The sequence below is a fragment of the Gossypium hirsutum genome, chromosome D12 (assembly GCF_007990345.1).
Source record: "Gossypium hirsutum isolate 1008001.06 chromosome D12, Gossypium_hirsutum_v2.1, whole genome shotgun sequence".
In the NCBI taxonomy this organism is placed as follows: Eukaryota; Viridiplantae; Streptophyta; class Magnoliopsida; order Malvales; family Malvaceae; genus Gossypium; species Gossypium hirsutum.
Genome location: NC_053448.1, coordinates 24,943,508 through 24,971,372, shown reverse-complemented (window position 1 = coordinate 24,971,372; position 27,865 = coordinate 24,943,508). Strand labels below are relative to the sequence as shown.

General features: G+C 37.4%; 2 protein-coding genes across 2 annotated transcripts; one reads left to right on the top strand and one right to left on the bottom strand.

Annotated features, from left to right (window-relative positions):
* Positions 1-2,171: 2,171 nt before the first annotated feature.
* On the top strand, positions 2,172-6,826 carry LOC107932851 (nodulation receptor kinase). Its single transcript, XM_016864970.2, has 15 exons — positions 2,172-2,542; positions 2,746-3,244; positions 3,394-3,860; positions 3,927-4,077; positions 4,184-4,255; positions 4,344-4,412; positions 4,499-4,570; positions 4,685-4,756; positions 4,843-5,018; positions 5,114-5,340; positions 5,446-5,572; positions 5,650-5,718; positions 5,825-6,014; positions 6,164-6,296; positions 6,377-6,826. Exons 1-15 carry the CDS (start codon positions 2,452-2,454, stop codon positions 6,728-6,730), a joined length of 2,769 nt encoding a protein of 922 aa, XP_016720459.1. The 5' UTR covers positions 2,172-2,451; the 3' UTR covers positions 6,731-6,826.
* Positions 6,827-7,608: 782 nt separating this feature from the next.
* Positions 7,609-27,865, bottom strand: LOC107932862 (probable cytosolic oligopeptidase A). The gene is made up of 17 exons (XM_016864980.2): positions 27,372-27,865; positions 26,940-27,107; positions 26,383-26,506; positions 26,029-26,105; positions 25,657-25,800; positions 25,310-25,540; positions 25,153-25,243; positions 12,240-12,361; positions 12,031-12,138; positions 11,681-11,926; positions 10,780-10,925; positions 10,095-10,212; positions 9,318-9,477; positions 9,166-9,197; positions 8,763-8,828; positions 8,352-8,423; positions 7,609-8,126 (listed from the first exon to the last, which is right to left on the bottom strand). Exons 1-17 carry the CDS (start codon positions 27,858-27,860, stop codon positions 8,046-8,048), a joined length of 2,475 nt encoding a protein of 824 aa, XP_016720469.2. The 5' UTR covers positions 27,861-27,865; the 3' UTR covers positions 7,609-8,045.

Genomic DNA, 27,865 nt, shown 5'->3' with positions numbered 1-27,865 from the left:
TTAAAATGATCTTACATATTTCTGTGATGTTTTCCGGTGCCATTGTCATTTAATGGTAACAATTTTCATTCTTTTAATTGATGGTTTTTCTTAGATACTACTAATGGATGTTATTTATAGATCTAAACTTAAACTTTAATTGATATATAACTCTAACACCAATTAAGTGATAATTAAAAAATAAAATTAATTTCTATTCATACATTTAGACTTTTATTCAAGTTATAACTTTATTCTTTTTTTTTGAACAAATAACTTTATTCTATTACGTTAATAGATATGAAAACAAAAAAATTTACTTATAAAAATAAAAATAATTCACAATTTTTAAAATAATATTTTAACCTTAATTATTAGTTATTTTGATTGGTAGAGTGAGTATGCTCAAACTTTTATTCTAGTTATAACTTTATTTTAGAGTTAATAAGATAATCACAACTTATTTTTAAATAAAGTTATAACTAATAATTTTAAATTAAATTATAAATATTTTTAAATGTTAATTTTGTAATATGGTGGAAATAAAGGGTATTTTTCTCGGTTCAAAAGTTTTTTCAAACTCGTGCTTTTATATATATTATAGATAAGTCTTGACTTAAATGAAGTAATGGTTAAAATTCTTGTAAGACATCCGTTTGACACGGATTAAAACCGTATGAGCCCCATTGCCTACCCCAATATTGTATAAAAAAACCTCTTAATGAAGTTGGTTATTATAATAGTGTCTTTCATAAATATGAGATATGTTTTGAAACATATAGAAAACTACGAATAAGATTTTTTTATATAGTTTTTTTAATGAGTTTTAACTTGACTGGAATTGATATTGTTATCAATGTAGGGTGATATGGGTTCGAGCATGTTGAAACGTGTTTATCCTCCTATTTAAAGGTTGGGAGGGGTTATGGGTAATTCTAACTATTGTATAAAAAAATGCAAATTAGTCCCTCTCAAAAAATTGAAGCAATTTAATCCTCATCAATTTCAAAAGTGAGCAACTAAGGACAATTGATCATAACATTAATGTTTTTCATCAACTGTACATAATTTTGATTGATATAATAAATTTAGCCCTCAAGGTTTACATATCTTGCTAACTTGGTCCTGATTTAATAAATTTAGCTCACAATGTTTGTGCAAATGTGTAAATATTGAGGCTAAATTTTTAGAATTAAGGCCAAATTAACAAAATATGTAAACATCACAGGCTAAATTTGTTATTATACCGATGTACAATTAATGTAAGACATTAATGTTGTGACTAATTGTCCTTCACTGTTTACTTTCAAAATTAACGGAAATTAAATTACTTTTGAATAGATTAATTTACTCAATATTAAAATTGAAAAAAATTGAAGAGGTATTTTTACCATTTTATTTTAAATGAAAAAAATAAAAAAAAACATGTACTAGAAGTGTAGGATGGACTGGTTCTACAATGTTATGTTTATTCAGGATTCAGTTGACCAAGTAGAACACACTGCTTTTAATATGAGGAACATCCATATCCTCAACTCTGTAAAACACTGCTTTTAGTTGTGCTGATGGGATTACAACTCACCCAAATTGTCTTCACACGTTTGTGGTAATTCACATTTTGGTTTTGAGTTAAAGATTACTTACCTAAATTCAATCATATCTCAACTCTTCATTTCCTCCCTTTTAATGCTTTTATTGTATTTTTCCAATGAAATAAATTTTACTTTACTCCTAACACTAAATTTAATCAAATATTTTATTACTGTTTTTATCAACCACTTGGAATGCAAATCTTCTCCAAAATCAAAAAAAATGTTCCCAATACTTCAAATGAGCCCTAAATATATATTACGTACTATTGTTTATTACTTCTAAGGTCAGAATAAAGAAATTACAAATATTCAAATTTATTGAACGTTCAATAAGTAAAAGATTGATTGATTATGAAATTTATAAATTGAAAAGTGATTTATTACTGCTATTGTTATTATTATTATTAAATAGTAGCTAGAGTGGCCCAATGACCAAAATTTCCATGATGCTGCGTTCATGGTAAGAGACAAGAAGAGAGACGGAGGCAGACGAAGTTGAGAGGTTGTTCAGCTCCATTATTTTAACCCAAAATTTTAGTACATTTTGATTAACATCCACCACCAAAACAAATTAAAATTAGTTAATGCCATTATTTTAACATAAATTTGGTAATCAAACTTTTGTATTATATTCTAATTCCTTCTTAATTTCTCAGCAAATTAAGCTCCTCTAGTTTTTTCTCCTTCTAAAGTCAAACCTCTATTATTTCCTTCTCCTTGTTCCATTTGTCTGACAATATTCATTGCAAAACTTCAATGCTTCAATGATCTCCAACAACAACTTGTTATTATTGGGTTAATTACAAGAGTTTGATCATAAGTTGGAGAACTTGGTTGGGTTGATTATGATTTTGATAACCCGACATGGGGTGTGTATGATATGATGGAAGGATTGGTTTACTGGATTTTAACATGTTTTGTGTTTTCAATCGTTTGTTTCTTCAATATTGTTCAATCAACTAATGCACAAGGTTAGTATCATTAATGATCTCATTGCATAGTGTTATTGTCTTGTCAGAATTTATGTTGGATACTAACGAGTTTCATATACGATGTTCATTGGAAAATAGAATTGATTAGGACAAGTCAATCCAGATCTTGCTTGATAATTGGTGAATTTCAGATGATCTGTAAAATTTGATGTTCTAAACTACAATACTTTTTTTTCATGCAGGGTTTTTGAGCATAGCATGCTGCGTTCAATCCAGTTTTACAGATAAAAATTTGACTTGGATACCTGATGATCAATGGTTTACAAACAGAAAAGGTTGCAAGAACTTGAATCAGGGAAACCAAAGTGCTCGGATTTTCGAGATCGAATGGGGGAAAAGATGTTATAGCTTACCGACGGTTAAAGATCAAGACTATCTGGTAAGGGGTTCGTTCCCTGTTGTTGAAACAGAGGGAGCTGCTGAGTTTGAATCTTCATTTACTGTTTCAATTGGTAGCACGCCACTAAGCGTGGTGAACTCATCGGCGGACTTGGTGGTTGAGGGGATTTTCCGAGCTGCTAATAGCTATACTGACTTCTGCTTAGTGCATGGAAAAGGAGATCCCTACATATCGAGTCTTGAACTAAGGCCTTTTAATGATTCAGGGTATTTGAATGATAAATCATCCAATATTTTGAAAGTGGTTAATAGAACTGATCTAGGAGGCTTTGGAGAGACCAGGTATATGATTTTCCATATCCTTAAAAACATTATAAATGATTCAAGAGGATGAACAAATGCAGGAAATGTCATCTTTTTTATTGCATACTTAACCTATACAAAACAAGTACTAATTTGGTTTCGTATTAATGCATATTTGGCAACTTCAGGTACCCAGAAGACAGATATGACAGAATTTGGAAACCAGCATCAAGTCTTTACTCACGAGCAGCCAACTCCACTGTTATTATCCACAACAATGTGAATACAACAGTGCCTCTCAATGTTCTACGAACTGCTGTCACGGATTCAACACGGTTGGAGTTCCTTCAAAATGACCTAGATAATGGGGATTATAACTACACTGTGATCCTCTACTTTCTTGAGCTCAATGACAGTGTTAGAATTGGCCAAAGGGTGTTTGATATTTTCATCAACAATGAGAAGAAAGCGGATAATTTTGATATATTGGCAAAAGGATCAAACTATGGAGAGTTAGTTTTCAATGTGACTGCTAAAGGGTCTCTAAATTTGACCTTGGATAAGGGATCAAATGGATCTGAACTTGGACCAATTTGCAATGCCTTTGAGATGTTGCGGGTGCGCCAAAGGGATCAAGAGACTGATTACAATGATGGTAAGTCCAACAAATTGTACTGGTGTTGTAGTAATGCAAGATTCTGACTTATTTCTTCATATTCAGTGTTTGAGATAAAGAAGGTAAAAGAGGAGTTGTTAATGCCTAACAAAGGAAATGACTTACTGGAAACTTGGTCGGGCGATCCATGCCTTCCTGATCACTGGCCAGGTCTGGCCTGCAACTCCTTCAATGGTTCCACTGTCATCACAGATATGTAAGTTCTTTTCTATACTGCACCAACTCATTATTTATCTTCTTGACATGAGTAGGGGTTGATTACTAACTTGACAGCTGCTTGCTTTCTTAATATATAATTTCAGGGATCTTTCTTCAAATCAATTTCAAGGGTCAATTCCTCCGAGTATCACAAAGCTAACCCACCTGAAAACATTGTATGATCTCCCACCATGTTTGATATTTTCTTTTTGGGTGTGGTCTATTATCTAATTTGTATCATGTCACTTGATTGTGTACTTTTAGGAACCTGAGCAACAATGACTTCAGCGGCGAGATTCCAACATTCCCACCATCCTCCGATCTCACATCAGTGTAATTTTCTCTTCAAACCAAATTTCAGCCCTTTTTTTTATTAGCTCATTCATTAGCCTTAAAAAGCTATATGTGGATATTGTCAGGGATATAAGCTATAATGAACTTGAAGGATCTGTACCACAATCTCTTGTCTCACTTCCCCACTTGAGTACACTGTGAGTTGTTTCTTAAAAAAAAGAAAGAATAAAATGTGCAAAACTAGCTATTCTCTATCTGAAATTATGAATATATAGGCTTGTGACTCAATAATTGTTCAATTTCTTCCCCAGAAACTATGGATGCAATTCTCAACTTGACAATGACCTGCCATCTACCTTGAACAGCTCAAAGCTAACCACTGAGTATGAAATTATTCTATTTTCCTACTCTGAAGAGCAATGGAAGCATTTCAAAGAAAATGGACTGATGTGTTGCATTTATGTCTCAGTTCAGGAGCATGTTCCAGAAAATCAAGGGGTCCAACAAAAGGAATTGTCATTGGTGCTGCTGCATGTGGGTCTGCTGTACTTACTATTGCTCTTGGAACCATTTTGGTTTGCCTTTATAGAAAAAAACTAATGGCTAGGAGAAAATACAATGGGAAAGGACTCTCCTTGGCAAAGAGTCAGTAAGCCACTCTTCTTTAATCATTCATCCCTTAGCTCCATTTCCAGGAAGCTAATATCAGAGTTCCTGTATCTATTTTGTTCAAAATGCAGATGTGGTGTTCTCCCTTCCTAGCACAGATGAAGTTTTTGTTAAGCCAATATCTATACAGACATATACTCTACAATACATTGAGATGGCCACCGAAAAGTACAAAACACTGATTGGTGAAGGAGGGTTCGGATCAGTGTATCGAGGTACTCTTCCTGATGGTCAGGAAGTTGCTGTGAAGGTCCGATCAGCTACCTCAACTCAAGGAACTCGAGAGTTCGAGAACGAGGTATACATCTATATGCATAAATAATCAGCTTACAATCTTCAGGCTATGGCTTTGATACATATTAAAATATATCTGAATTCCTAACTATTTTCGGTCTCTCCATAGCTAAACCTTCTTTCGGCTATTCGGCATGAGAACCTGGTTCCTCTTCTTGGTTATTGTTGTGAAAACGATCAACAAATCCTCGTTTATCCTTTCATGTCCAATGGCTCTTTGCAAGATCGACTCTATGGTACTTTTTCACCAGAAAGCATTGCACTTATTTCTTGTGTTGTTCATAACTTTTCTAACCATCAGTTATTTTAACAGGGGAAGCAGCAAAACGTAAAATTTTGGATTGGCCAACCAGGCTTTCCATTGCTCTTGGTGCTGCTCGAGGTAAGTTGCTTAGCTATATTAATGATTTATATATGATTGTTTCTCTACATCAAAATAAGAACATTGATCCGGTTTGAAGTGTATAATGAGCGTATCCAATATTCAGGTTTGATGTATCTTCATACCTATGGCGGGCGTAGTGTTATACATAGGGATGTAAAATCAAGCAACATACTTTTGGATGATAGCATGAGTGCTAAAGTAGCAGACTTTGGTTTTTCAAAATATGCTCCTCAAGAAGGTGACAGTAATGCTTCCCTTGAAGTAAGGGGCACAGCCGGATACATGGATCCAGAGTAAGAGTCATCGTTTTCGAGCTAATTTTTATTTTCTTGAACTACTTGAGTACGCAACCTTACGTTACTGGGGTTTGGATACGAGAACGTCTCTCACGTGGTTCAGTTTTTCTCAAGTAGGCTGAATCATAATTTGTGTTGTTATTCAGGTATTACTCAACCCAGCAACTATCTGCAAAAAGTGATGTCTTCAGCTTTGGTGTGGTTCTACTTGAAATTATAAGTGGAAGGGAGCCTCTAAACATACAGAGGCCACGAAATGAATGGAGTTTAGTTGAATGGGTATAAATCATCTGATCTTCAGTTTTTTCATCTCTAGATTGTTGAGTAGAGAGTAACAAAGAAATTACCTTTCCATGCAGGCAAAACCTTATATAAGGGAATCAAAGATTGATGAAATAGTTGACCCTAACATAAAAGGTGGGTACCATGCCGAGGCAATGTGGAGAGTAGTAGAGGCAGCATTGGCATGTATTGAGCCCTTTTCGGCTTACCGACCGTGCATGGAGGACATTGTTCGAGAGTTGGAAGATGCTTTGATCATAGAGAACAATGCATCTGAGTACATGAAGTCCATTGACAGCATATATAGCTTGGGAGGGTCCAATCGCTTCTCAATAGTGATGGAAAAGAAGATAGTTGTACCACCTACACCAACTGCTTCAGAACCCTCCACTACTAATCCACAAACAATGGCTCCTCCCGAGCCACGATAGTAGGATGAGATGTTCATCAGTTTAAAATTGATAAATCAGCTAACTGCAAGAATTATTCCCCAGTTTTTTTCAATGAAAGACCAACAAGTACCTTCATCGCTTCCATTTTAATTTTCAAGTTTTAGTATTATTATTGCAGAACTTCAATGCGGTGTTAATGCACATTCCTTAGTTCCTATCCTGCTCCTGTTTTTACCGGTTAAATTAGCCAAGCCGTTGCGACTGTTTATCAACCAGCTCTGTAGCTAGGCCAAATATGTAACGCCAATATTTAAGCCGTATACATTTGAATGATGATGACTTCAGACTAACTGAAACTCTGGTTGTACAAAAAAAAATGTTTACTTAGCGTTGCAGAACAAGCACTATTTTAAGTTAAACCAATATAGAATTATTGTAGTTTTAATCTCGTATGCTAATGTGAACTTAATCAACCCATCTCACTCACCGAAGATAATCTATCCACTCACTAACGATAACAAGATTTCTAGATTTGCCTTTAATCAAATATTCCTCTAATGAATTCATTAGTGCCCTCAAAAACTACACCCATGATGAAGGATGAAAGTCCTTTATAAAGCTCCAATCCGACTTGAATTGTCTATAGAATCATCCTCCTTTTAACATTAAGATAAAGCAATAGATAAACTTCCAATGATACTGAATATCTGTTGGGACCTTAGCTATCCTTAGATCTTAAGTTTTTTTATCATGTTTGAACGGCTCCTTAAACTGCACCAAAATGAAAAAATAAGTATACTTCCAAAGGTTAAATCGTGAATTAAGCCTTTTAAAGGTATGTTTTCCGTAAGTCTAAAACAATGATAAACATCCTTAATATTATACATATCTTAACATTAATCCCATCAAATCTTTGATGAATATTAAGCTTTCACCATCTATTTTGCTTCACATTTTCGTAAAACATTACAACTAGAAGTTGCATCCCAACATTGACTTGATTAGTACATGATCCCTTTTCTTTCTTTTTTTTTGGATCGAAGAATAAGATCTGAATCTCCATTTTCATGTGAAGTGATGACAAAAACAGAACACCAAACCAATGAAAATTTCAGACTATATATGTCCTTGTAAGGTTTTCAGGCATCTCTAAAGCACTACCCCACATGAATTTAAACCTAGATGGGTTGTGTTTTCTTTTTCTTTTCTTTTGAGGACAATAACTAGCAAAGTTTTGAAGAGCTGAACTGAACATAAACATGGTGTATAATAGTAACTTGAATGACCTGTAAAAACTTGATTCCCATGTCTCATTTGGTAAAACCCTGAATGGCAACTCAAAAAGCAGCTTATTTCAAGCTGTGACTGGTAATAACCCATTGTGCCTGAGCAATGCCTCGGGTGAAGGTTCACGTCCACGGAACTCCACAAACACCTGGACATGCAACATCAAACATGTTAAGCAGATTCAATGAGGAAGCACTTCTAGGGTTAACATTACAAGTTTCAGTGCCTATCGAGCACTTTAATGGTGATAAGAGTAAAGATCAAAACTTGGTGTTCTCTTCCATTAGAAAGTTGCTGAGAAAGGAAAAGAAACAGAATATGATTAAAATTTTTCAAAATTAGGAATGTGAATATACAATTTGCATACACTAACCTCTAATGGTGCTTTTCCACCTCCAAGAGCAAGAACAGTCTCACGGAACTTGTGGCCGGTTTCTTTAACAGCCTGTAGGAAAACAATCAATGCATCATAGCTTAAGTACTAACAAAAACAGGATCATAAATTTGTTTTAGCAAGCAGTGACTCTTGAAGCAGAGTTTCAGTATGCAACAAAATCAGCATTAGAGAAGTATCCATATTCAATGAACATGTTTGTGCTTTTAGAGAGAAATGAACATATTGTTGAATATTTTATTAGGACCCACGGCTCACCAAATGTAAGCAAAGCCATAAAAATTGGTAAGATTTTGATCTACTTTATGTACACATTTGAACAGGAAAATATATAAAAGAGAACAAAATATTTTAAAAAACAACTATGAGTAGCCTTCTCAACCACCATACCTTGCTGTCTTCTAATCCAGCATCCTCAAATGCTGAGAAAGCATCTGCAGACAACACTTCTGCCCACTGCAAAATAGCATTTTGAATTTCAAATCACATAGCTAAGAGCAAAGGAAAAGGAAAGAAAAGGTATAACAAGGATCCAAATCATGCCCACAATCCATTAAAACATCACAAGAACTTAGCAGACAAATACTTGATACAAGATAGACTGAAAATGCAGGCTACAAGAGTTAAAAAGAGAAGGAAAAGGAGAGGCAAACAGAGGAGGATCATTACTTATACAGTCTTTCTCAGATTGGTGATAATCAGATCGTTGTAGCTAGTTCCAACAACAAACATTTAAAACATGTTCCACAGTAGTTTTCTAAGAAAGAGACTAGAAAAAAGATAAGAATTTTACCTTGTAACTGTAGTATCCAGCAGCATATCCACCTGGCATTCACAAAAGCTATCAAGTCAAAAATTTCCTTGGTGAAGTCTGCACCAAAACAATAGTACTAAAAAGTACATAAGGGGGGAGAGGGGATGGGGCTGGAAGAAGTAGAATTAAACCTGCAAATATATGGTTGAAACCACATAGAAATCTATCTTCTGGCAATGGGGGGATCACTTGTGTTTTTCTGGAAACTCTCTGATCAACATCATAAACAGATTCTGGTCCATCTGGTATATATTTTGTATGTAGTTCCAAATCCAAGCTAGCAAATCGAATCTGGAAAAAGAAAAAAGTTAGAAAGGATCAAACTAACCAGAGATCAACTTCTCCAAAAATTAGTCTCCTTACATTAGAAGAAAACAACTTAGAAGAGTTACAGAGTTTACAAGAAATATTGCACGGAGTCACAAAAGGTAGTAAACATAAGTTACAATAAAATATATCCATTGTGTCCATTAAAATCATCTTATGCTACACATTTCTGTAACACTCTGTGATTTTCATGGACATAAAAGTGCATGCTTTAATGCATAAAAAACAGATGGTTCAGACAAGATATTTCAATATCATTACAAAGTAGGTCCTTTTCTTTTTCTACAGCCAACTACAAGCCTTTTTAGCTAACACAGTTAATACTAAAGGGAAGAACATACAAAATGAACCCAACATGGAGGTAAGAGAAGGGTTAGAAGGAAAGATAAGTAAGAACAAAAGGAAAAATGAGGAAAATGAAGGAAGATGAGAGGAACATGGAGCTAATGAACCCTTACAATGTATCATACCATGTATTAAGGTGCAGGATTCAGTACCACGAGATGCACTCAGGAAACACATTGTTTCTGCATAAAATATATACACCAAGATGACACGAGGGCAGAACGAGTTCAACTGACCTGACGAAGACTTAGAGAACCAGCACGGAAAGTCCTTGCAGCAAGGAGCTTCAGGTATACCTCTTCAGGGATGCTCTCCCCGGTTTGATAATGTTTTGCAATGCTCATCAATGTATCCCTGCAGCAAAAACAAAAAGAATTCAAACAAAAATCTACTTAACGAAAGTTATAATTGATTTGGAAGATGAAATACACATGATGGGTATGGGACACATATTCAAATAAAAATCCCAAACATATGGGTATGGGACACATATTCAGACAAACTAGTTAAGGGAATTAGGAAAATTTGATGTTAGTCCATTCCCAGGCAACAAAATAATGAGAACAAAGCTCAAGATTCACAACCATAAGGATCAAATTGCCATATCTTCTCCTAACCAGTTGTTGTCACATTGTAATATTATGATAAGATGCAACAAGAAAGACAAGAAACAGTGTAGTAGAAAGATTAAAGAGTTATAAATATCCAGAAACCACAAACAAGAGACCATATAACATACCATAAGTATTGGGCTGCTTTACAAAGCCATACATAGAATAGAAAGTTATTATATAGGGCATTGTTTGCATATTTTCCACATGCAAGTACTTCTAATTTATTTCTTTTAGCAAGAAAAAGGGAATTTAGTCTGAACTCTGAAGTAATCCCAGAGATGATAATTTGGTGGTTGGAGATGTTAACCTGTGGTAACACCAATTTTCCATGAATTGGGAAGGCAACTCAACAGCATCCCACTCAACACCCCGAATGCCAGCAACTAGACCTTCATCTTGCTTGGTCAGCATATGCTGAAGTGCATGGCCAAATTCATGGAAAACAGTCTCAACCTGAGAAAAGAAAACCGATCAGACACAGGAAAATTTTAGCAGCCACTTTGAACATCCAAAAGAGCCATTATTGCTACAATAATCAGTAAAAAATGATAGGATAAAAGCATATCCTATCTTAATCCATAAAAACCACACATGGGAGCAGTATAAGATGGAATAAAGCCAAAATATTTGGAAGAAAGATCTGAGATTAGCTAAATATATAAATAGTTCATCCTCTCAGACTTGGCTAGTCTTGGCCTTTGTTTAAACAATAACATTATAGAAGATTAGGCTCCCATAGAACCAGGCAGTCTAGCACACAGATGCATATTTCTGTAATGGGTATATTTATTTAAAAGTGTGTACTAGAGCCATGCTTTTAATTGTAATAAGTTCTAAATAGAAGCATTCACCCATGAAGCCTTCTAGGAAGGCATGTTGTTTAAATATGCTAACAGTAGAAAACCACTGGCTATGATCATATGTGCTCAAGGATTATCACCTCCATACTTTAACTTGAATGTGATTTACATGAGACTGCTTTAACTGATATATTAATGATAAAAGCAAATTGCTTAGGCGGCTAAAATCTTTGTTTTTGGGGATAAGATCAGAAGCACTACTACAAGAGGAAAGGAATTGAGAAGGGCTACAGATGGGGAAAGCTCTAGGCTTCAGGACCTCAGTTTGCATGTCGAATCATTCAGAAAGCAGAAGACAAGAATTTACTAGCATTAGCATCATGCTTAAAACGAATATCTTCAACTTACTTCACGGAATGTCATGAGGCTTGGCTTGTCCCCAACTGGTGGTGTTTGATTGCACACCATGTGAGCAACAGGTAACCTTGCTGTGGTACCATTACGGGACAGTACTCGACTTCGAGAAACAACCTCATCCATCCATGCACCTTCCCTTTTCTCTGATGGACGAGAGTATGGATCAAAATAAAAGTAGGCAATCGGACTACCTGAAGAATCTTTAACACAGTAGAACCGCACATCTTTGTTCCAAACCTTCAAAAATAATAATTATAATAATAAAACTTGTTAGGATGTAAAATTAATATTTCATGTGATACGCAGTGAAGAAATGTGTAGAGGAAGCAAGAAATACTTACAGGAGCTAGACCATCAGCTGCCTCAATATCAATCCCAAAAAGTATCTTAGTAAGGTTGAAAAGGCCATCCATAACCTTTGAAAATGAGAAATATGGCCGGAGTTCTTCCTGTATGATATTTTCATCAGGAAAGACATGTATTATCACAAAACGGAGGTCTTGAAGGCATGATTTTTAACTAAGAAATAGAGAAGAGTGAGAGAGCCAACCTCATTGATGTCATATTTTGACTCACGAAGCCTCTCACTCCAGAAGCTTATGTCCCAATGGCTCAAACTATCAGCTTCTGAAGCACCTTGACTTTTGGAGTAACTTTTTAGGGCTTCAACATCTGCAAGGAGCAGAAAGAATTGTATACTAAAATCTCTTTCCATATATCTTTTGTCTAGAAAGGCTTGCAGTAATAATGAAAATATCAAACAGGAACTGTTTAGGATAAATAGGGAAAGCAAGACATGTTGGCTTGAGGAAATCAGGTTCTAAAATTGTATCGAAGAAAAAGCAACCTTCCCGAGTACACCATGAACTTGAATGCAGCATTAAGGTGAATTAAAATGAAGTCATATCAGAGAGTAGATAACGCAAGCTAGAGGTGTCCATCGGCTGGGCAGAGTCCAACCAAAATTTTAGGCCCGTTAGGCCCAGCCCAAAAATGAGCTTAAAACTTTGCCCAAATCCGGCACAGATAAAAATGCTAAAACTCGGGTCTGGCCCATCCGTATTAATTTTTTTATATAAAATTTTTTTAAAAATATATAATACATCAAAAATACTAAAAACATTAAAATAAATGTTTTTCAACAAATTGAAAATAAATTAAAAAAAATGTATACTCAAATAAGACTAAGATAACAAGTAAATGCCTCTAAAGTAGTAACAAAATTAACAATAAAATAAGAGTTATACAATATCCAAACAATAACAACAAAAGAGTAACAACATAATAGTGGATAGTAAAATAGTGAAAAAAAAAAGCAACAAAATAGTAAAAAACAGCAAGAAAACATTATAAAAAAAACCAGCAGTCTTTTTTTTGCATATTCAAGCCGGGCCAAGCCAGGCTAGTGCCAAAAAATCATTACCGAGGCTCAACCCATTTTATAAACAAGCCTTATCTTTTTACCCAAACACATTTTTCAAACCTATATTTTTATCCAAACCCTCCTATTTTTCGGGCGGGCCTTCGGGCTGGGCCAAGTGACCCAGCCCATGGACAGGTCTAATGCAAGCCACCATAAAATTAATTGTTGTAGGTGCAGTTTCATTTAAAATAAGCTAGCATATTAATATATTTCTAACAAGAAAAACATCTACAAGTTAAGAACTGAACTTTAAATTATAAAAAGACAAGGAAAGAAAGAAGTGTAGAAAAAGGGATCAATATTATTATTTTTATTTAGAAGATTAGATTTAATTTCTAATTATTAGGAATTAGCTATTGTAATTTATTCACTTTCCTGTTTTGTTGGGATTCCTAATTAATAGGAATTTTGTTTTCTATTTTAATGGGTTGTGATACCAGCCACTCTTTAACCATATTAGGTTGTAATATGATTCTACTAAGAATAAAAAAAAAATTCAAATTTATCTTTAGAAAAATTTATATTTATTTTCATGGTATTGGAGCCATGACTTCTCAATCTGAGTCTCATCCCTCAGTTTACTTCATTTATGACACTTCTCACCTTGTCACAAATCACAAACTTCATGGCCATAATTTTCTCCAATGGTCACAATCTATTTTCATGTACATCCGCGGAAGGGGGAAGGACGGTCATCTCACAGGCAAAACTGTTGCTCTTGAAAAAACAAATCCAAAATACCGATCTTGGAAAACAGATGACCATTTGGTTATGTCATGGTTGATTAATTCCATGACCACAAAGGTTGGAGAAAATTTTTCACTTCATCATACAACAAAAGAAATCTGGAAAACTGCTGAAGAAATGTTAACACCTCCGAACTCTTCGAAATTGAAACTAGGTTATATGACCTAAAACAGGGAGATTTAAGTGTTACTCAATACTTTAATGCCCTCACACGTTGTTGGCTGCAACTGGATCTTTATGAAACACTCATGGAAGTGTGTTGATGACCCTATGTTTGTATAAATAGATTGTTGAACAGAAGTGAACCATCAGAGTTCTCCTTGGTCTCAATAAAGATCTAGATGATTTCAGGGGGAGAGTCATGGGAATTAAACCATTCCCCACCATTCAAGAAGTAGTTGTAGAGGTTCGGAGAGAGGAGAGTAGAAAGAAACTGATGATGACAGACACCAACATCAATCCTACAATTGAGGGTTCAGCCTTATACACACACAGTTCATCTCAGAACAAAGCTGGCAAAGGAATCCCTTGGTGTGACCACCGTAAACAGCTTGGTTATGTGAAGGCAACATGTTGGAAGTTGCATGGTTACATATTGGAAACCATCTACTGGCAAATCTAAGAACTGTGCTAAGTCAAATCTAAAAACAGTGCTAAGGCTAATCCATTCACAAAAGAGTAGATTGAGGCATTGCAGAAAATGCTTAGTGAAGTCACTAACAGGCCAAGCACCTCCAACCATGATAGAACATCACATCAATCTCTTTGCACATCAAGGTATCCAATCCTATGCTCTTAGTGTCAAAAACAATCACTCTAAAACATGGATAGTCGACTTAGGGGACCCGGACCACATGACTGGTGATTACATAATGCTCAGCAATTTTCAGCTATGCACTAGTGTCACGGGGCTAGAGTTTTCTCTTGTGATCCGTGCGGCCTTAGGCGATCCGTTCGTCCAAACTCGCCTAAGTCAGCCTTAACTCAAGTGAGGATTTCTTAAGAACTTCTCTAAGACACCAAATTGAAGAGCGGAAGCGATTTATGCCAAAAGAAACTAAACCAAAGAACAACAGAAAGAGCGCTCGCAAAATGTTTGAGTAAATACACTCAATTCTCTTATTCACAAAGAATAATGAAACAATGAATGGAGTGAGTACAACTAAGAGGGAGGCTCTCTATTTATAGTTGAGCTCCTTAAAACTCGATGGTTAAGATACATTTACATCGATGGACGAGATTAGTCATATCCCTTTATTTTAGGAATTTACAAGATATGTCATATCAAATCTAATCTAATCTTTACAAGATATGATTCCCTCTATCTTTTAAGATTAATTACCATATCAGCCTAAGTTGGCATGTCTTCATTATCGGGTCAACCAAGCTTCAATCTGACAAGCTTCTTTAATAGCTCTTTGAATCGGACCAGTTCTCGTGGGCCAAATGATCCCCATCTGAGCAATGACCTCCATTAGTTTGGTACGATGGTCACGGGCTTTGAACTGCGACCCGTGACATTCTCCCCCACCTATTCTCATAACGTCCTCGTTGCGACTTCCGAATGGCACTGACCTGATTCACCTCGGTCTTGTTTCGACGCCTTAACCTTTCCCTCCCTACGGGACTTTTACCTCGGCTTACGTCGCTTCTTAACTCGAACCGTCTTACTCGTTTGTACGTCTCGATAACAAGAAGTTATGTCACTCTCTTGTTCACATTCTAACTTTTCTCGAACAGAATCCTCGTGATTCACCACACTTGGCTTTTCTTTGCCCACAATCTCTCGATCTCTTTGCTCAAGAAATTCGAAAGGGCCCCTACGTTCTTGCCAAGTCAACAAGTTAGAATGCAACACACTATCAAAGTGTTCGAAATGTGCCTTTGCATTTACTCTGGTCAACTGTCCCTCATGCATCACTTCTTTTTCCTTAAAATCCGATGCACCACTCACCTCTCCCATAGGTGGAAGCCTTGTCGATGACTCGGCCAACTCCGACGCTTCACTCAACTTGAGCCTCATTGGTCGCAGCTTCACTGTTTTCATCACAACTTTTTCCTCTAAGTCCGATGACAAACTCACATCTTCCTTGGGTGGAAGCCCTTCCGATGACTCATCAAGCTCAGACGTTGTCTTTCTTTTGACTCCAGCTTGCTTTGGACAGTTCCGCAACTCAAGCGGACCACGTCACAAGAAGCACTTTACTTGCTTCTTTTTGCTCCTCTTTTCCCTCTTGGCTTCGGCTTTTCCTTTGCTCAAACCAAGCTTCTTGGGCTCCTTGTCTGCTTCATCGTTCCCCTCGATGACAGACTTCCTCGGACACTTCCGCAACCTATGCGGACCATAACACAAGAAGCACTCCACTGACTTCTTCTTGCTTTCAGCCTCCTTAGCTTCGACACCCTTTGCGCTCGAACCAAGTATCAAGCTTTACCTACCGGCTTCTCCTTAAGCACAGATTTTTTCGAACATTTCTTCAACATGTGTGGACCGTCGTAGAGAAAGCATTTCAGCTTGTCCCTTTTCTTCTTGGGTTTCTTCTTCCCAACTCGTGGTTTCCCATTACCACCATTGTCGCCATTGCCATTGTCATCAACACTATCTTCCTTGTGATACATTTCACATACGCCTCTTTCCTCGGACTTGGAAGACCCAAGCTTGTCTTTCCCTAGACCAATCTTAACCACGGACTCAACTACCGTCATGGCTTCCGACAGCTTTTAGACACCTCTTTGTTCCACCTCCTGTCTGACCCACGGCTTCAAGTCATTCTGAAAAGCAATCAATGCTTATTTCTCGGTCACATCTGAAACTTGAAGCTCTCGAACATACTCCCCCACTGTGCCCCGTTGCGTTATCCCTTACAACTTTGCCCGAGCTTCTTCCTCGGCAAATTTTGGGTAAAACTGTCCCTTCAATTCGCATTTGAACTCTTCCCACGTCTCAATCTCACCTTGCCTTTTATCTGTAATCCTACCTCGCCACCATAAAAACACAATGTCAGTAAGAAACATTGAAGCAGTGTTTACCTTAATCGCATCGTCCACGATGCTGCACGGAAGTAGTTTTCCATCCTCCACAAGAAATTGTCCACATCGCATGCAGACCTTGTCCCCACAAACTCTTTCGACTTCAGGGCATCCTCCTTACTAAGTGCTGCATTTGCCACTCCTTTCCCCACGGCTGCTCGACACAAGGCCAACTTTCCCTCGAGCTCCACTATTCTTGCGCTCAAAGCCCTCGTTGTGGAATTAAACTCGTTTACCTTATCCATGGTGGAATCAAGAGACTTCTTTACATAGTCTCTAGACCGCTCCTTCCAGTTTGCTATGCGATCCTCAACCCCATCGAGTGCCTCCTTTACATCTTCAATGGATCCCTCGAGTTTACCCACACGTTCCTCTACTGGCGATAATGTCTCCCTCAAAGACTTCCTCACACACCTTTGTTCGAACTCTTGTTTCGACATCCCAACGGTGTTTTTGAACCAATAACTCAGATATCACTTGTTCAAACCAATAGCTCGGATACCACTTGTTATGGGACTAGAATTTTCTCTTGCGATCCGTGCGGCCTTAGGCGATCCGTTCGTCCAAACTCGCCTAAGTCAGCCTTAAGTGAGGATTTCTTAAGAACTCCTCCAAGGCACCAAATTGAAGAGCGGAAGCGATTTATGCCAAAAGAAGCTAAACCAAAGAACAACAGAAAGAGCGCTAGCAAAGTGTTTGAATAAATGCTCTCAATTCTTTTATTCATAAAGAATAATGAAACAATGAATGAAGTGAGTACAACTGAGGGGAAAGCTCTTTATTTATAGTTGAGCTCCCCAAAACCCGACGGTGATGATACATTTACATCGATGGACGAGATTAGCCATATCTCTTTATTTTAAGGATTTACAAGATATGTCATATCAAATCTACTCTAATCTTTACAAGATATGATTCCCTCTATCTTCTAATATTAGTTACTATATCAACCTAAGCTGCCATGTCTTCATTATCGGGCCAACCAGGCTTCAATCTGACAGTCTTCTCTAATAGCTCTTTGAATCGGGTCAGTTCTCGTGGGCCAAATGATCCCCATCTGAGCAATAGACCTCCATTGGATGCATTTGGTACAATGATCATGGGCTTTAAACTGCGGCCCATGACACTAGTGATGTAGTCAAAATTGCAAATGGCTCTTTCTCTCCTGTGGCCGGAACAAGATCAATTAATTTGACAAAGGATTTTCATCTTTCTTCTGTTCTTAATGTCCCTAAATTGAATTGCAATTTACTTTCCATAAGCCAACTTACACGAGACCTAAATTGTGTTGCTAAATTCCATTCCAATTGTTGTTTTCAGGCAGTTGATTTGGGGAAGGTGATTGGCAATGCTAATATGCATGGTGGTCTATATCTAATTAAGGAAAAGAATCTTTCAAGTAAACAAGTTCACTCATCAAGTTGTGGTTCAGATTCTAGTCAAAAGTGTGTCACATTTGCTTCCAAATCAATGTCTGTTTCCAATTCTAATTCTATTTCCATTGAAACCCAAGTTATGTTATGGCATAATCATCTTAGTCATCCTAACTTTACTTATATTGAAAAATTCTTTCCTCATGTGTTTATCCATAAAAAACCAAATTCTTACTTTTGTGAAGTTTGTCCATTAGCAAAACACATTAGACATGTCTATTCAAGTTTGCAATATAAACCCTCACATCTATTTTCAGTGATTCATAGTGACATTTAAGGTCCATATCATGTAAAAAGCATCAATGGAGCTAGGTGGTTTGTCACATTCATCAGTGATCACACTAGAACAACCTGAACATTCCTTATGAAAGAAAAATCTGAAGCTCTCTATTTTTCAATCTTTTCATACCATGCTCTCTAATCAATTTCAAAGCAATATCAAAGCCCTAAAACCCGATAATGCTAGAGACTACTTTAATTTCATTCTTGGGTTATATTTGTCCAAATATGGTATCATCCATGTAAACTCTTGTGTCAACACACCACAACAAAATGAAGTATCTAAAAGAAAAAATACACTTGCTTGAGATAGTGTCACGGGGCTAGATCTTTCGTCTCGCGATCCATGCGGCCTTAGGCGACCCGTTCGTCCAAATTCGCCTAAGTCAGCCTTTACGCCCAAAAATGAGGATTCTTTTAGAACCCCTCCAAGGCACCAATTTATATAGCGGAAGCGATTGTGCCAAAAGAAGCTACAAATGAACAACAAAAAGCCCAAAAAAAATGCACACAAAGTGTTTGAGTAAATGCTCAAAAAATTTTATTACTCTTAAGAATTCACAATGGATGAGTACAAATGAGGGGGAGACTCTCTATTTATAGTTGAGCTCCCCCAAAACTGACGGTAAAGATACATTTACATCGACGAACGAGATTAACTATATCCCTTAATTTTGGGGATTTACAAGATGTCATCTCCAATCTAATCTAATCTAATCTAATCTTTACAAGATATGATTCCATCTATCTTCTAAGATTAGTTACCAAAACTAGCCTAAGTTGTCATGTCTTCATTATCGGGCCAACCAAGTTTCAATCTGATAGGCTTCTCCAATAGTTTTTTGAATAGGGCCAGTTCTCGTGGGCTAAATGTTCCCCATCTAATCGATAGACCTCCATGGGGCGCATCTTGTGCCATGGTCACTGGCTTTGCACTTTGGCCCGTGACATTCTCCCCCACCCATTCTTGCAACGCCCTCGTTGCGACTTCTGAATGACACTGACTTAATTTCACCTTGGAACTTTCTCGTTGCCTTGGCTTTTTCCCGACTTGTCTTGTGATCGGGTTGTCCCTTGCTTCAGAACCTTTGCCTCGGCTTCCGTCGCCTCTTAACTTGAATCGTTGCACTCGTTGGTACATCCCGTTGGCAAGAAGTCTCCGCTCTAACTTGCCCCAATTCTGACTTGTTCTCACTGGAATCCCCTAGATTCTCACATCTTGGCTTTGTACCACCAATAGTCTCTTTGCCTCCTTGATTATGAACTTTGAAAGGGCTCTTACGATCTTAGCAAGCCAACAAGTCAGAATTTAAAACACTATTAGAGTGTTTGCAATGTACCTTACTCGCAGTATTTACTCGTCCCGACTGTTTTTGCATCGCTCCTTTTCCCTCTAAACCCAATGCACAACCTACCTTTCTCAAAGGTGTCAGCTCCACAGTCAAATCTGCAGGCTTCATAGCGATCTCTTGCACCACTAACACTTTCGAAGGGGCTTTCGTAACATTCCGTTCTGACGAGTTAATGTTCCTCCCATACGAAACATCTTCGACTAGTTGGATTGACGATAACACCTTGGTCCCAACCTTCATATCCTGATGCACCGGCACAACAATTTTTGTTAACGAACCGGTGACAATATGGATTTGATCGTCCCATGGTTGCAGAGTTTCCTAAATTCTGTCAAGGAAATTTAAGCCAAGCACATAGTCGTAATCATCTAATTGGATTCCTCGAATTCTTCCTTACTCTTCCATTTGCCGATTTGTAGTTCCACATCACGAACTACTCCCACAGTTGGGGCCTTCTCGAAAGTTGTTATCTTGATATTCTTATTCAATTTTCTAATCAACAGACCAAGATTCTTCGCAGCCTTTTTCGGTATGAATAAGTCTGATACTCCCATATCAATAAGAGCACTCCGCTTCTAACCCGCAATGTTGATGTCCACAAACATCAACCCCTTTTCACCATTCCTCTTCTTAGGAATGAGGATCATCGAATTGACCCTCGATGTCTTCCCCTTAATAGGCTTCACCTCTTCCTTCGGTTCATCTTTCTTCTTGATCGTCGAAATCGTCAATTTATTTGGACATTTTCGCGCCATGTGTGGTCTTTGACAAATGAAGCATTTTATTCTTTTTCCCTTGTCCCTTAGGTTGTTGGATCCCCGCTTCGCATCTCGTGGTTTCCCATTGCCACTTGTGCTATCGGTACTGTTGCCATCATCGCTATGTCCCTCTTCATCTTCTTCATGGTTTCTCTCATCATTGCCCTTTCTATTGGGCTTAGACGACTCGAACTTGTCTTTCGTTGGACCAAGCTCAACAAAGGACTGCTTCGACCATAACTATAGTAAGTTCGGTAATTCTTTGCCTACACAACTCATGCTTTGCCCACGACTTTAACCCATCCTCAAACCAATAGAACACTTCTTTCTCGCTCAAGTCGGAGATTTGAAGCATCAACTCGCTAAATGCCTAAACATACTCCCGAACAGTGCCTTGTTGCGTAAGACGACGCAACTTATCTCGAGCCTCCTTCTCGGCATACTTTGGGTAAAACTACTTCTTCAACTCTCTTTAGAACTCCTCCCAAGTCCCAATTGCGTTCCCACCACGTTTCTCATCCATGGACCTACAACGCCACCACAAGAGAACCACATCAGTAAAATAGATTGAAGCAGTGTTTACCTTAATGGCATCATCCTCGATGCCCATCGCTCAAAAGTATTGCTCCATTTCTCACAAGTTGTCCACATCCCTTGCGGATCGTGCACCCTTAAATTTCTTCGGTTTGGGAACATCCATTACTTGTTGCTTTGGCCTTGAAGACAACATCCCATTACTCGAAGCGGCTTTGTAAATCGTGAGCTCCCCCTTCAGCTCCTCCATTTCTTTCTTCATGGCTAACACTATATCCTCGAGATTCTCATCCCTCTGCCAGCTTTTTCGCAGTTGACTCGACTAATTCATTCATCTTTTCCGCATTGGCATCGATAGAATCCAACACAAAATCTCTGAGTTGCTCTTCCATTGAGTCAAACCCATCCGTACATCCCTCGACCAATTCAAGCGTCTCTTTCATGTTCCCTACGGATTCCTCGAGATTAACCACTCGATTTTTCAAAGCTGTCAACATATCCCTTGAGCGACTTGCTTTTTTGGCCCTTCCATGGGTCTCCATTGGCTCACTCTGACCAATAACTTCTTTCAACATCCTAACAGTGCCTTCGAACCAATACCTCGGATATCAATTGGTTCAAACCTACAGCTCTGATACCACTTGTCACGAGACTAGACCTTTCGTCTCGCGATTCGTGCGACCTTAGGCGATCCGTTCGTCCAAACTCGCCTAAGTCAGCCTTTACGCCCAAAAGTGAGGATTCTTTTAGAACCCCTCCAAGGCACCAATTTATATAGCGGAAGCGATTGTACCAAAAGAAGCTACAAATGAACAACAAAAAGTCAAAGAAAAAATGCACACAAAATGTTTGAGTAAATGCTCAAAGAATTCTATTACTCTTAAGAATTCAGCTTACAATGGATGAGTACAAATGAGAGGGAGACTCTCTATTTATAGTTGAGCTCCCCCAAAACTGACGGTAAATATACATTTACATCGACGGACGAGATTAACCATATCCCTTGATTTTGGGGATTTACAAGATGTCATATCCAATTTAATCTAATCAAATCTAATCTTTACAAGATATGATTCCATCTATCTTCTAAGATTAGTTACCAAAACTAGCCTAAGTTGTCATGTCTTCATTATCGGGCCAACCAAGTTTCAATCTGATAGGCTTCTCCAATAGTTTTTTGAATAGGGCCAGTTCTCGTGGGCTAAATGTTCCCCATCTAATCGATAGACCTCCATGGGGCACATCTTGTGCCATGGTCACAGGCTTTGCACTTTGACCCGTAACAGTAGCCCGTGCTACTATGTTCACCAATAATGTACCTATACATTTCTCGGGGGAAGCAATTCTTACTGCCACTTATCCCATCAACAGAATGCCTAGTCGTGTCCTTAAATTTCAATCATCTCATCAAGTTCTTATCTTTTCATATCTTCATACCCTCTCTTTTTCTACGGACCTTCCATTAAAGGTTTTTAGTTGCACATCCTTTGTTCATATCCACCACAATTACCACACCAAACTCGATCCTAAGTCTCTCAAGTGCATTTTCCTTGGTTATTCTCCTAATAAAAAGGGCTACAAGTATTATCCACCCATTACTAGGAAAGTGTAGAAAAGGTGTGCGTGGGTGCACTGAACATCCGATTGAGAATTATGTTGCATATAGGAAACTATCGTATCTTTATAAGGCCTTTGTCACAAATCTGGACAGTGTGAAGGTGTCAGATTCTATACAAGAGACTCAAGAGTCAGGCGTGGAAAAAGGCAGTAGAAGGGGAGATTCGGGATTTGGAAAGTAACAACACATGGACTCTTGTTCAAGTTACCTCTAGGTAAGAATCCAGTTGGATGCAAGTGGATATTTATTGTCAAGTATAGGGCTGATGGAAGTGTCGAGAGATTCAAGGCCAGACTTATGGCAAGAGGGTTCACTCAGTCGTACAGAATTGACTATCATGAGACGTGCGCACTTGTAGCAAAACTTAACACTGTTCAAGTTCTACTTTCTCTTGCAGTTAATCAAGATTCGTCATTGTATCAACTGGATATTAAAAATGCATTCCTAAATGGGGATCTTAAAGAAGAAGTCTACATGACTATTCCTCCTGATCTAGAAAACAAGTCAAACAATAATCTAGTTTGCAAACTGAAGAAGTCTTTGTATGGCTTGAAGCAATCTCCTCATGCATGGTTTGAAAGATTCACTAAAACAGTGATAGCCAATGGATATCAACAGTGTCAAGTCGATCACACACTGTTTGTTAAAAGTAGAATAGAAGGGAAAAAGACTATTCTCATAGTTTATGTGGATAATATTATCTTGACAGGAGATGATTCTAAGGAGATTATGAATTTGAAAAAACTACTAGCAACATAATTTGAGATTAAGGATCTTGGGACTCTCAAGTATTTCCTAGGAATGAAGTTGGCTCACTCTAAAAAAAGGATTGTTATATCTCAATGGAAATACATATTAGATTTGTTAAGTGAAACAGGGCTACTTGGATGCAAACCAGTTGACACACCTATGGATCCAACAAAAAGATTGAACAAAAGTGAAGGAAATAGTCCAGTAGACAAAGGAAGGTACCAAAGGCTAGTTGGAAAGCTCATCTATCTATCTCATACCAGGCCTGATATCGCATAGTCAGTCAGTGTGGTCAGCCAACATATGAACAATCCAACTGAATATCATTTAGAGGTAGTAAATAGAATCTTGAGGTATTTAAAAATGACTCCGGGACTTGGTCTACTATTCAGGAAGTGTGCAAACCGAGAAGTGGAAATTTACACCGATACTAGTTGGGCAAGAGAGCAAACTGATCGAAGATCAATCACTGGTTATTGGTCCTATGTTTGGGGTAATCTTATTACTTGGAGGAGCAAAAAGCAAGCTGTAGTCTCACGGAGTAGTGCAGAATCAAAATATGAACAATCCAACTGAATATCATTTAGAGGTAGTAAATAAAATCTTAAGGTATTTAAAAATGACTCCGGGACTTGGTCTACTATTCAGGAAGTGTGCAAACCGAGAAGTGGAAATTTACACCGATACTAGTTGGGCAAGAGAGCAAACTGATCGAAGATCAATCACTGGTTATTGGTCCTATGTTTGGGGTAATCTTATTACTTGGAGGAGCAAAAAGCAAGCTGTAGTCTCACGGAGTAGTGCAGAATCAAAATATCGTGCTCTTACACTTGGAATATGTGAAGGAATGTGGTGGCTACAAAGATTGTTGAGGGAACTCAAAGTTGAGGTACAAGACTCAGTCATGATGTTCAGTGACAGTCAAGCAGCTTTAGTATAGCTAAAAATCCTGTACACCATGACAGGACAAAACACATTGAAATTGATCAACACTTCATTTCAGAGAAGGTCAATAACAATATTGTCCAGCTCAACTATATTCCTACAAAATAACAGATTGCTGATGTTCTTACTAAAGCACTCCCAAGGGATAGTTTCAATGAATTGATTTCCAAGCTTGGTTTGTATAACATATACAACCCAGCTTGAAGGGGAGTGTAGACAAAGGGATCAATATTTTTTTATTTACTTAGAAGAATAGATTTAGTTTCTGATTATTAGGAATTAGCAATTGTAATTTATTCACTTTCCTGTTTTGATGGGATTCCTAATTAATAGGAATTTTGTTTCCTATTTTAGTGGGTTAAGATTCCGTCTACTCTTTAGACTTTATTAGGTTGTCATACGATTCTACTAAGAATAAGAAGAATTTCATATTCATCTTCAGAAAAATTCAGATTTATCTTCAAGTTTCATACATAAAGTAGAGTCCTTTTAATCAAATAGACAAGCACTGAGGAAAAAGGTTCATATGATAAATCAAAGATCGAAAAATTGGCAATCTTTTCAACCAAAAATAAACTAAATTTAGCATGATACCTCGGACAGCAGCATCCCATGAAGCACTACGAATCTTTTCTAATAGTTCCTCAGCTTTATCAACAGTAGCCATCTTTGTTGCCATGCTTATCTAATCAAATATGCTTTAGTAAGCCTATGAAAAGGATGAAGTCTAGCAGATACTCTAGATCCATACCTCAGCATAATTATTGTAATTGAGAAGCTTAGCCTTTTCCAACCGAAGTTTCAATATCTGGTTGATGATTGGTGTATTATCCAAATCACCACTTGATGCCCGAGTTATATAAGCACGGTAGACTTCCTCACGCAAGGCACGATTACGAGCATGTTGCATAACAGAAATAAAAATTGGAGCATCCAATGTAATCATCCATGGTCCATTCTCAGCAGTTGCATTTTCATGCCCCTAGGTGGGTATAGAGAGAGAACATATATTACATGACCGAAAACTGAAACTGCACTAGACTTGACAATGAGAGACCAAATAAATGCAAACACGTTCTGAAATTTGGAAAAGAATACCTTGGACACTGCTGTTTGAGCAGCTAGCCCAAGAGCAGTTGCAGGCAAACCATCAATTTCTTTCTTATCAGTTACCAGCTTTTCAAACTTCTTTGTGGCATCCAAAACATTCTCACTAAATTTGTGAGACAACCTCTCCAATTCCTGCAAATTAGCTCATAGTAAATAGAAAAGAATAGCCAAAAGGAATGAACATGATACAATTGAGCATAAATGTTTATATGGTTACAACAAGAAACCAGACATCAAGAACTTCAAAGGAAACTTGTACAAGTACTTTCCCTTCATTTTACTTTTCACAGAAGTTGACTTCAAAAGAAGTGTAATATGACACATTCATTTTACTTCAACTTCATAACTACTATATTGTACCTGTTGAATTTTGTTAAACTGTTCTCTTTTATCATCTTCAAGTGAAACACCATTAAGAACAGCTTCCTTTATCTGGGCTGAATACATACAATAAAACAAAAGAGATATCAAGTCAAACACTCACAGAAACTAAAAGGAATGGAAGAAGCATGTTGTAATGAGAACACTTTTATATCAGCAATATCTACCTGCAGCAACACTAAGTTGGTTTGTTTGTTTTGTTTTGTTCTTTTAACAGAATGCTCATCTTAATATCTGCTATAGCAAGCCAACTAATAGACTGTGCACTCAGTATTGAGTAATGGTTCTGGCATTGAATTAAGGCACCAAAATGGAAAGGGAACATATACTTACCATCTACAATACGTTTGCGAGCTTCACTCAACGATTGCCAATCAGGAGATTCTTTAATCGCCTTGAAGGCATTATAGATGGGTTTACTTTGTCCCAATCTTAATTGAAACTTCACTTTTTCAGGCTGTAAGGAAAAACTAAACATAGTAAGGACAAGAAGTTTGATGAGACTATGGAATAAGGCACCGATGCATATTTCATTAATCTCTACAAAATACTAGGATCAAACTGAACAACTGCCAAACCAAATTGCTTCAAAACCAATAGGAAAACCACAATTTCTGATTCAACCAATAAAAAATAACTCCCTCCCTAGTATATCATGCTGTATGCTAATGCTAATGCTAATATGATTTATGTCAATATAATAACAAAAATTCATGGTTTAATCTAAGATAAGAATGAGATAGTTATTAGATGTCTAAAACGTTGATGCCAAATATTTTGAAGATGGCAATTCAAGCATAAACATTACATTATTAGTTTTTACATATACATACTGCATGTTTCATATCTGACTGCTTGCAATCATATAACATAAAGAAACAACAATGTACCTGGACTTCTTCAATGGCAGCACGGAGCTCAGCTGAATCTTTAACAGCCTTAAGATGATTAACCATTCCCCATACAACAGTCAACCGATCAACAATCTTTTCCAATGGCTCCACCAACTTCGGCCATGACGGCTCCACTGTCTTCTCCAATTCATCCAAATCACTCTCCTACTCAACCAACACAAATATATCAAATCAAACACAAATAATCCAGAAACTCCAGATGCTAGAGCATAAAAAAGTTTCAAATTTTAAAAACTCGAACAAATAAAAAATCAAGGCAACCAAAGTTTTGAATTCTCAAACAAGGACTAAAACCAGCGAATGATCTAGCAAAGAGAAAACTCAATATCGAACCCTAGAACAAGGTTGAAAAAAAAAACCCCTCAAAACCCAGAAATGAAAACAGCCCAAAAGATAAAAACGACATACGACTTTCTTCAACAAGGCACGAATCCCAGGCCTAACATGTTTGGCTTCAACAATATCAAAAGGTGGAAAGTCGAAATCTTGCAGCAGAGGATTGGAGCCGACGCTATCATCGACGGTAAATGAGGAAGCCATTGAAGGAGGAGAAAAAGAAGAACAAGAAGAAAATGAAGAGGAAGAGGAAGAGGAAGAGGAAGAGAGATAAGGAGAAGTAGAGTGATGCAAGGTCTGAACGCAGAAGGAGAAAGAAGAGGACCAGAGAGGACAAGGGTAGGATTTAAGCAAAGCCTTGGGGGCAAAACGGGGAGAAGAAGAAAAAGGGGGGCGTTTTAGGATGGGTTGAACTGAGCGGGAGAGAGAGAAGCGAGTGGAAGCCATTAGTATGTTGACTGAAACAAAGATAGTGTTGAACAAGACTGTGTTCGGAATGTGGCGTATAATTCTCATTCTTTTTACTGAGCTTGATATGTTTTTCGTTGTAGGATGATTCATATTTT

Coding starts and splice junctions, on each gene's coding strand:
- LOC107932851 (XM_016864970.2), top strand. CDS start 2,452: ATGATGGAAGGATTGGTTTACTGGATTTTAACATGTTTTGTGTTTTCA. Junction 4,256..4,343: donor CTAACCCACCTGAAAACATT/GTATGATCTCCC, acceptor GTGTACTTTTAG/GAACCTGAGCAACAATGACT. Junction 4,413..4,498: donor TCCTCCGATCTCACATCAGT/GTAATTTTCTCT, acceptor GGATATTGTCAG/GGATATAAGCTATAATGAAC.
- LOC107932862 (XM_016864980.2), bottom strand. CDS start 27,860: ATGAATCATCCTACAACGAAAAACATATCAAGCTCAGTAAAAAGAATG. Junction 12,139..12,239: donor CAAAATATGACATCAATGAG/GTTGGCTCTCTC, acceptor AATATCATACAG/GAAGAACTCCGGCCATATTT. Junction 9,198..9,317: donor TTTCAACCATATATTTGCAG/GTTTAATTCTAC, acceptor TGTGAATGCCAG/GTGGATATGCTGCTGGATAC.